Source organism: Pyrus communis, chromosome 16 (assembly GCF_041283825.1).
Source record: "Pyrus communis isolate YQ-2024b chromosome 16, ASM4128382v1, whole genome shotgun sequence".
In the NCBI taxonomy this organism is placed as follows: domain Eukaryota; kingdom Viridiplantae; phylum Streptophyta; class Magnoliopsida; order Rosales; family Rosaceae; genus Pyrus; species Pyrus communis.
This window is the reverse complement of record NC_142580.1, coordinates 2746333-2756704: the sequence shown is the minus strand read 5'-3', so window position 1 is coordinate 2756704 and position 10372 is coordinate 2746333. Positions and strand designations below refer to the sequence as shown.

The following is a 10372-nucleotide window of genomic DNA, read 5'->3' as shown; positions in this document are numbered from 1 at the left end:
ATAAGGTTGTCCATAATTTCAGATTACTTTTATTAATATACGATGATTTTGTAAGCCACACAATGATTGAATTATAAAACTTAAGTGGATATTAAGGCTTGACAATTAATTAGGAGTAAAATTTTTCCTCCTCGAGGCAAGATGAAGCATGCATGCAACTTTTGGCTGATGGCAATGAACAAAGTCAAATCTATCCACAATGTATGTGTTTTTTTTTTTTTTTTTTAAGCATTCGATTGAGAGCAATTACATACACCGACTCCTATACAAATCTGCCCGTAGGCTGTAAATAGGAAGAGATGTATATTTTGGGCCGAGCAGCATAATGTCTTGAATAGTTTTGGGCCCTAAAGTTTGGGTTAACCTGATCTAATATTTCAGTGGACTGGAAACATAGGCCGACGTATCACGTGATCAGTTTGTTACGAAAGCAAAACCTCAATACTTCTCAATGGCCCGTATTCCATTCAGAAATAAAATAATAACCCAACTTTAGTAATATAAACCACGAGCTAGTGGCCTAATAATAAATGGTGAATTGCGAGACTTCCTTCAAACTAAAAATTGGAGGTTTAGAGTTCAAAACCCGATACTGGTATAGAAACTAGGCTTGTGGCTGAAGGCTAGCATTTTTAGTGCTTTTTCCATAATTCACTTGTACATTCAATAGAGATTGACACCTTCATCAAAAAAAGCTTTGCCAGATTTGTGGTCAGAAAAGGCTGAAAGCCAGCATTTTTAGTGCTTTTTCTATAATTCACTTGTATTTTTAATAAAGATTGACACTTTCATTAATAAAAAATAAATAAAAAAAAGAAGCTTTCAGTCATATACTTTCAAACGTACCTTTAATTGGCATATTATGGAGAAAAATTATCCCTTGTAATTCTCATTAAAATAGTTGGTTTAAGATTTCTTCATGACTTTGTTAAGACAAAATATAAAAAAACGACGTCCATATTATTTAACATTCATTGAATATGATGAGGTATCCAAACTAAACAAACGAGCCAATTATGTTTTGACAGCAACTAAGAAAAAGAAGAAAACAATAGGAAAAGTAAAAGATATACACTAAACAGTTAAATCAACATTTTTTTTATTGAAAATGATGCTTTACTAAATATCAGATTAAAGTATAAGATAGAAAAATCAATCTATTAAAGACTCGTGAATATTATGAATTAAAATTGCGTCTCAATTAAATGATGTATTGTTTGATCACCTTTACGGTGTGCAAAAACAAAATGTCTTACAAAAATAAATGTGTTGGAAGAAAACGAAGAAAACGCTGGTGATGCGGACTTCGATAAAAAACTTTCCGAAGAGAGAAATACGAAAGGGACTCTCAAAAGTAGGACTCTCTAGACTTTCTGCCACCTCATATTTATGATATAATATTTACATGAGAATTAACGTTAAATTGTAAGATAGCATAAGATACAGAAAATCGTACTTTGAGATAATCTCTTTCAAAAAAGAAGTAACGAGAGAGAAATAAAGAAGGGAGAGAACCTTACTTCCAATTAAAGACAAAAAACCACATTGAAAGTACCATCAAAATAGACAAAAGTAGATGCCGCAATCAAAATGCCAATGCACATTACCCTTTTAAATCAAAAGAATCACAGTTGTGCCTCCCATTTGTAATTCCAATAGCAAATGTCTCTCAAATCTTATCCGCTCTTAAAACATCAAATCAAACCCAGAATTGATTATTCCAATTACAAATATGTATTATTCTTTTAGAACTTCCCATCATACAACAATCATTTTGGTATCTCTCTAATTGTACTTTTAATTAAGGTTAGGTTGCAAAATCATTATTGTACGATGTAAAGTTCTAAAAGACTAATACATATATGCACTCTAATAGATGAGCGTTGTGTTTTTACATATACGTTTTGGTTTTGAAACTTTTTTTTTTCTTTAAATTCGTCGTAATAGTTTCAAGCATCCTTGCTTTTTTTAATAATAATATAAATTTTAAAAAATAAAATGAAAAATATTTGCAGTGTAATTCAAGGGCAATTTCGTCAACAAAAAAAAAACTCCCGCAAGCAACCCTTTAGCGTGAAAGTGAAGTCGAAGAATGAAAAATAAAAAACAGAAACAAAGACAAACGACGCTTCAAACATAACCTCGAAGAAGTCTCCTTTCCTGTCTTTCATCTGATCATTTTGAGACCTCCGACGCCCTTCCTCTTCGCTCCTCCGCTCTCTCACCGTGTCGGTACACTCCCCTGTAAATTCCGTCCTCTGCGGACAGAGATTCAGAGACAGAAAACCTCAATTTCTTCGCAGCGGTACTTTCAGGAAATGTTGGTTCAGAGGAGAGTGATGACGTGGCGGTCGGTGGCCAAGTCTCTCCAAACACTTGTCGCCCACGCGTCGCTTTTCACGTTCACGACTCTCCTCGTTCTCAAGCTCCACGGTTCCGTCCGCTACCCTTGGTGGTTCGTGATTTTCTATTCCCTCTGCTTTTTTGTTGCCTGTTGTTTGGTTGCCGAGAAACTGAGAGAAAATAATAGGGGAAAAACGGAATCTTTCATATGCGTTTGAATTTTTTATTACCCGAGAGAGTATTAGATACTGTAGCTTTTTCGATTTTTACCGCATTGTTCTCGCAAACTAAAGGTACCCATTTGTGAGTTTGTGAAGTTTTTACCTTTGTGGGTTCAAATTTCTTTGTTTAGAGAGTGAATTGCTGAGAACCCCCCTCAATTTTCCAGTAAAAAACTTGTGGGTTCTGCTTACTAATTTAAAAAGTTTCCTTCTTGGGCTCGTAGTTGATTCTATTGGGCATGCATTTTCAGTGATCGTGGAAGTTTCTTGCTCGAGATCTTTGGATTTTATGTGATGTTTTTAGTTAGGTTTTGTTACGCTTTCTGTTTCAAGTTCTTATGTGGACTACAATGTTTCGGTATCGGCAATTTCGATGCTCAATGATTTCCATTTTGCAAGATAGTTCAAACTAACCAATGCATTGCCAAATCTATAAAAAAACAGAGTTGAAAACATACCAATTTAATTAAGAACTTAACAAGGTGTAAGCCATTCATTGTTTCCATGGTTTTACTGGCGGCTGCGTTTGCATAGTAGTTGTAGCTGATTAGTGAAGAATGTCGAAAGAACCTTTTGAGGACGTCTCATGTAAGAAAACTGCATGATGGTTTCGGTTTTGTTACTTGTAATTGTCTCGAGGGTTCTGAATATCTTTGATGAAGCATAACTTTCTTTAAACCTCTAAAGCTCAGCTGACTTTTTCGGGATTGATTGAATATATAGTGTTCTGTTTTCATAATACTGCAGGATCATATTTTCCCCTCTCTGGCTGTTCCATGTAGTTGTAGCACGAGGCAGATTTTCGTTACCTGCTCCAAAGCTGCCTAATGATCGCAATGTATGAGATTGTATTTCCATTTTTTCGGCATTTGTCCCCACCGCGTGTTATCATTTTTCCATAGACAATCCAATTTATTTATTTATGTTTCAAGTTGAGCAACAAAAAAGTAAATATTTCTTTCTTATGGGCAGTGGGCACCTTTTCATGCTGTCATGGCGACACCGTTGCTTGTCGCATTTGAACTAATGCTTTGTATATACCTTCAGAGCAGATATGGTATACAGGCAACATACTTAATGACAAGGATCACTGAAATCATGTTCTTTATCTATAACATGTTTACTTTTTGGTTGGTCGATAAATGAATTATCAGACAGTCACTTATGATTACTTCTTGGTGAACTTTAATGTGTGCAGTTGTAAGCTTGAAGATTGTCTTTGCACCCTTGTTGGCATTTGAACTAGCAATTCTATTTGATAATGTCAGGTATCTCTATTTCTTCCAATCATATTTCCAAATTTGAACATCGACCTGAGCTGAAAAAGATCTTGTTAATTTCTTCTGTAAGACTCTGTAACTTGCAATGTATCATTTGATGTTTCAGTTAAGTAAATTGTAATACAGCTCAAGTAATTAATGTTTCTATTGTGTAGGATGTGTAAGGCTCTAATGCCTGGAGACGATGAACACGTAAACGATGATGTGATATGGGAAACGCTTCCTGTAAGTGTTTTCCACTGTATTTTCATATGATGATTGAGTTGGGAAAGTGCATTTCTTATTCTTAGTAATAATTCTCTTAAATGAATGCAAGTGACGAGCATGACTTGAAATATACGGTTGTCAATTTGTTCTGGCACATTTGTTGTACTATTACGAGCAACTTTTATGTGGCATGCTGAAAAGTGATAATTATATCTGTTATTGGGAATGAAAAAAAATTAAAGCTGCATTCCCTTGGACAGGCGGTGAATATAAAGATGGTAATTGGTGCGTGATATATTCCTTGTCTGTGTATATTGTATTTATGGAAATTATATGAATTTAAAGTCATTTATACTTTCTATACTAAATTTACCAATCTTTGGCTTCCAGCATTTCTGGATTTCTATATCCATGGTCTTCTTTCTTGCTGCCACAGTATTCACTCTTTTAAAGATAAATGGTAAGCTTAGTTCTGAGCTGTAGTTGCCGCGTGATATATCCTTGTTAGCCTACTGTTAGCAATAACATTACCATGTCATGATGCCTTGCTTCGGCCTGATTAACTTTATTCGACGCACAGGTGATATTTCTGCTCTAGGCTGGTGGGACTTATTCATAAACTTTGGGTACTGGAACTACATTTGCATTTGTGTATACAATAGTGTTTCAAATTTAATGTTTAGTATTCTTTTTCTTCATCCGCTGAAGTAACCTTTGTATATCCTTCTACAGAATTGCACAGGGTTTTGCCTTTCTTGTTTGCACAAAGTGGTATAATCCAGCTATTCACAGACACGCTCACATTCAAGAACCCTGTTCATCTTCAATGAACGTAAGATACCTTGACTGGAATAGTGGCTTAGTCGTTTCTTCAGATGAAGATCAAGACGAGAATGTAGTATGCAGCCTGCAGGATATCGGTGGGCATATTATGAAAGTTCCTCTGATCATTTTCCAGATCCTACTCTTTATGCACTTAGAGGTATATTCAGTGTTTAAAAGAACCTATTTGTTGGTAGTTTGGAATGTTCTCAGCATGTCATCGTCTCAAGTTTATCTATCATTTCAGGGGAGGCCATCGGCTGCCAGGCATATCCCAGTTCCAGTTCTTTTTGCTCCTCTTCTTTTACTGCAAGGAGCTGGTCTTTTGTTTTCCGCATATAGATTAACAGAGAAACTTGTTCTTTTAGTACATAATGGAGTTTTTTCTGTAAGATACATGGACATAGCATCAAAAGTTCGCGAGTATTTTGGATTCTATCGCCGTGGTTCAAGGTCAGGCTTCATTTCTTCGAAATGGAAAATTTAGATATCCTTTGGAGATCTCTACTCCAACAAGCTGGAAACAAAATTCAAGTTATTGTATGGCCATTATTGTTGGTTATGATTCATTTCATCCTGTTGTCTTATTAGTTATGATCCATCCTGTTGGCAGGTTATTGGGCTGGTGGTCGATTGACGAAGGAAGTCGAGAGGAACAGGCTAGACTGTATTGTGCAGGGGCTTCAGGGTCTGTGATTTCTATACTCTTCATAGCTGCATTTTTTTCTGCAATATTTAGGCAATTTTTCTCCATACCTCCTGCTTTCTTGTTGAAACAATATTAAAGAGTCCTTGTTTTCTCTTATTTAGAAGTTTTAAGGACCTCAAAATGTTGTGTAGAATCTGTAGATTAGATGCTGGATTTTCTGCAAGGCGTGTTAATGCACACACATGCTTTCATGCTTTTCTGAAATAGGAACACTGATTCTTCCATCTTTTAACTTTTGACCAATCGATCGCACTTTTTGTTGGAAGCTCAAGCACTTCTATTAAAGTACTCTAACCCCAAAAAGCTTCTATTTGTTTCAGGCAAACACTAACGGATGCATTTATTTGGTTATAAGGAGTGTTTGTATGCTGCGAAAAGCACTCACAAATATTCTCTTAGTAACATATGATTGTTCTGTACTGATTCTCTAATTTCAGAAACAGCAAGACTGTAATGTAAAGGATTTCTCAACGGAATTATAATGATCCTTTTCTTTTCACCTGAAATTAAAATTTAGTTATTGCTATACATTTTTAAATTCCTTCCTCTTCCTTCAGTAATCTAGACAGGTCATGCTGTTTGTGCCTCGTATTTCCATTGCGTCAGTTGCTAAAACGATTCCCCGCTATGACCTTAATCAACTAAAAGAACTAATTTGCATTGATAGAATATGTTGCCGTTTTGATTCTTATGTGTTTTTTCCCCTTGTAAGTTCTGTTGCATATATAGATGCCATTTACATTGCATGAAAATAGATGTATCTTGTAAAGTCATCGTCGTCAATTTTTGCTTCGATCTTTTTTTCAGGTATAACACCTTTTCACCCGATATAGTGAAGAAGTTGCCTAGATCGGACCTTGTTGAGGAGGTAAACACCATTTTTATTCTCTTGGCCGACGGCTGCCTCTTAATTGAACCATTTGTCTTGGTTTCACCATTGTTATACCGTCTAATTGATATTGGATACATGTAATGTCAGCTAATAATAGTCCTTTAAATACTTCTATTTTCCTATCTCAGATTTGGAAACTGCAAGCTGCACTCAGTGAGCAAACAGAAATCACGAAATTTAGCCAGCAGGAGTACGAAAGACTTCAGAATGTAATGTTTCAACTGCGACTTTTAATATTTTCAATTACGAATAACGAAAATTTCAATATTGTTTTCATAAATGTCACGAGCCTTACCTGCTTTTGCCGGATCCCGCAGGAAAAGATCCTATGTAGAGTATGCTTTGAAGAACAGATTAATGTAGTCCTGCTTCCATGCCGGCATCACGTTCTTTGCAGGTACCTTCTTCATGTACCCATTCACACCCTCGCAGCACATTATTTACCGGCGTATACAATTTACGTTGATTTGATTCATCGAATTCGTTATTCTTAATGCATTTTCAGCACATGTTGTGAGAAGTGTAAAAAGTGCCCCATATGCCGTGTCTGCATTGAACAGCGACTGCCGATATATCATGTGTAAAGTAGGCCTGAAGACCAGCAGCTCCAGAACTCTTAAGTTGCTTGTGATTTTAGGTTGAATCAAGCAATTGGAAGCTGGAAATTCTTCTTTCTTCACCCATGCCCTTCATGTTGTAATATAATACCAAAAAAGTTGTAAATATAATGTCGTTTTAGTCACCAATTTCAAAGGTGTTGATTGAATTTTCTTGTCCATATCTTTACATTTATGGCTCGTCTACTAATCTATATTCTGAATGAGAGGAATTGAATCGAGGAGTTGGAATGAGGTAGAATCAAGGTCGGATTCTTGTTAAAACTGTTTACTGAATTTTATTGGACTCGGAGTATGAATAGTATTGAACCGTATTAGTCGTTTAATAATAAACATGAATCAGAATGAAAATCAATATGATTACTGAAATGTTCTTCCTCTAATAATCTATTTTACATGCGAATCCTGTTTTATTTATTTATTTATTTGGTAAAATATTTTATTTTAACTATGCGTGAAAAACTTGTTTTTCATTTTTCATTTTTGAATTATTTTGATTTTGCTGAGAGAACAAAACCTAGCAAAAGAGAGGTTATGCCCCGGTTCTTGGGCCTACATGAGTTGGTCCCTAGAGCACTGCTGCCATCGCCAACCACTCTTGGGAAGAGGTATGGGAGGCGGCCAGGAGAAGGAGGAACAAAGTGGCAACTTTCGAGTTTCAACGATCTTCGTGTGTCGTAAATATCCAGTTCTAACATAAATTAAGTTTTCAACATCAGCCGTTAAGATTAATCTAACGGCTAAGAAGTAAATGTGTAAATAACATGTGCATATAGACATCTGCACTAGAGAAGCGCCCTTGTGGTGAGTTGGATGGATGTGCGACGAGCAATTTTGACTATTCCAAGCAGCGCACCTGTGGTGGGAATCCTTTCTCGTCGCCACCAAACTCGTCTGTGGTTGTTGGGCCGTGCCCAGCCCACCAAAAAGATGGGGCCCACTTTATGCAGTCCCACAATCCGTGAATATGCTTGATGTTTTGTCATTCTCCTGTACAAGTGGCCATTAATTACAAAAGTACGAAAAAGGTCGGTAGCTATATTACATGGCATTTTATTAAAACATACGAAAAAGCCATATTATATGACATTTTATTAAAACATAAGAAAAGTTGAGCGATAAATTATTCTTACTGTCATTTTACAGAATTGTACATGAAAAGTCTATTTTATACAGCTTTTTGTTCAATTATTGTAAAGTCATTAGATTTTTTTTCTCGTTCGAGAAACTCTCTTTCTTCGAACACTAGTTAATGTGCGTGATGTCTTGTTACTCACGTGTACATGTGGCCATTAATTACAAAAGTACGAAAAAGATAGGTTGCTATATTATATGGCATTTTATTAAAGCATAAGAAGGTATGTATTTAGTATTTTTCTTAAAGCGTTTTTAATCATTTTAAAAACTCTTCTAAACAAGATCATAGTAGTTTTCTTTTCAATTAGAATTAACCAATGGTTGATATTATTTTCCTAACGTAACTACTTCATTAGACTTTAGTGGTGAAATAAATAACTATGGTTCACAGTGTATTTGCGGTTGTAAGGTGCTTGCTCGAAGAATTATTGCACTCTTTATGGTAAAAATAATTGCATGATGACTTTTATTATTACTAGTAAATTATTTCTTTCTTTTCAGTTTACTTTATAAAGGTGGATCAAATAATACGTTTCTTTGAATCTTATTAGCAACAGTGAGTCCTACGAATCTCTCCTATTTAGCCGGCTTTGCCTTAAGCTTCAGCGACATTAAAGGAAAACATGTGTGCCCCTAATTAATTGGAAAAACAAAATATTTGCTACAAATTCACACACTCACAACTATTGTTCAAAAAATAAAAAAAAATTCACACACACAAAATATCTAGGTTTCTATCATACCTTTGACGGTGCCATCACCGTAGATTTGGAACCGATCTAACAGCCTAGGCACAACGACAATTGCGCGCTTTATCATTGAGCTAATAGCCCACTTTAGTTGCTCAGTAATACGGTCTCATAGTATTTCTCTTCACTTGGAAATAAAGAGGTTTTAGGTTCGAATCTCGTAGATGATGAATTCGATGTCAAATTAAACTGCTCATTGTGTAGCTTTACCGAATTTCATATTCTCTTAATGTAAAAATATCAATGTACTCATAAATAAATAAATAAAATAAAATAAAAAGCCCGCTTTAATTGTGGCAGAACCTCAGGAGGGTGGTTGTTGTCAAAGTAGGGCCAAGAAGCAATCTAGTTGCAGCAAAGTAAGTGTAGGGCGTTTTCCAAAACAAAAACAAAAAGACACTAAGTGCAGGGCACCCCAGATTCCTCGACCCAACGTGTAATCTTGCGTTTCTCCAAGTACATGGAGCCCTGGTTCTTGCAGAGATAATTATTTTCGGAGAATTATCTCTCTATACATGTAAGCAGTAGTGGATCCAAAATTTTAACATTGGTGATTCTAATATAAAAGTTCTAGAAAAAAAAATGAAAATAACATTGAAAAATAAATGGCAAGCTACAACTTCGACAAAAAAAAAAATATATATATATATATATATATTGTACCACAATTCAATTAATATAAAAAAATCCTAACGAATGTACAATAAATATGTATGAACTAACATTAAAATAGATATGAAAAAAACCTAAGAAATTAACAATGAATAAGGCTGAACTTAGTTTAAAATCCGTTAGTGTGTGATTGTTTGACTTTTTATCAAAAACCCTTACCAAAAACCATTATCAAAGACCCTTGCATATATGTATTCACTGTTCAGCCTTTTGTTTTTAATTAGTGTTCTTAAAAAATAAAATAAAAAACTAAAACTAAAAATCCTAACAAATTAATAATAAATATGTATGAACTAACACTAAAAATAAGTATGAACTAACAATAAATTAGAAAACTTACAAAAATTCTGAAATTGATGTTGATGGCCTTCGCTGGCTCAGGTGGCATGAGGAATATGAGCTACAAATAATTAGGTATATTATATTTTATAAAGTTGAATTTGATTGAAAGCAGCTTGGGTGGTCGTACGAGATTCTCACAACCATTTATTCAAGCTTCCGGGTGGTCCCGAGACCACTCTGGTCCCTTTTGTCTTTGAAGGACTCGACGGAATCAACCTTAGAAGGGTGAAGAGGGCCGGGCCGGACGAGAGCTTACGTGGGTTGGCCGGCTGCGAGGCTGGCATCAGCTACGAGCCTCCCAATGAAACCGGTGGTACCGACGACGAGGACTCTGCCACTTTTTGCAACAGAAAGAGAAGATGAAACAGTCATGGCTGCTGC

General features: G+C 35.5%; 1 protein-coding gene across 2 annotated transcripts; it reads left to right on the top strand.

Annotated features, from left to right (window-relative positions):
- Positions 1–2081: 2081 nt before the first annotated feature.
- On the top strand, positions 2082–7424 carry LOC137731667 (uncharacterized). 2 transcript variants are annotated; one of them, XM_068470848.2, is made up of 14 exons: positions 2082–2455; positions 3312–3402; positions 3537–3621; positions 3763–3832; positions 4000–4069; positions 4442–4511; positions 4632–4677; positions 4784–5033; positions 5121–5326; positions 5487–5561; positions 6390–6450; positions 6603–6683; positions 6792–6871; positions 6980–7424. In XM_068470848.2, exons 1-14 carry the CDS (start codon positions 2319–2321, stop codon positions 7056–7058), a joined length of 1401 nt encoding a protein of 466 aa, XP_068326949.1. In that variant the 5' UTR covers positions 2082–2318; the 3' UTR covers positions 7059–7424. The 2 variants fall into 2 exon arrangements, with proteins under 2 accessions (XP_068326949.1, XP_068326948.1); XM_068470847.2 differs by lacking the exons at positions 6390–6450; positions 6603–6683; positions 6792–6871; positions 6980–7424 and adding an exon at positions 5903–6088 and having other exon boundaries at positions 2103–2455.
- Positions 7425–10372: the final 2948 nt, after the last annotated feature.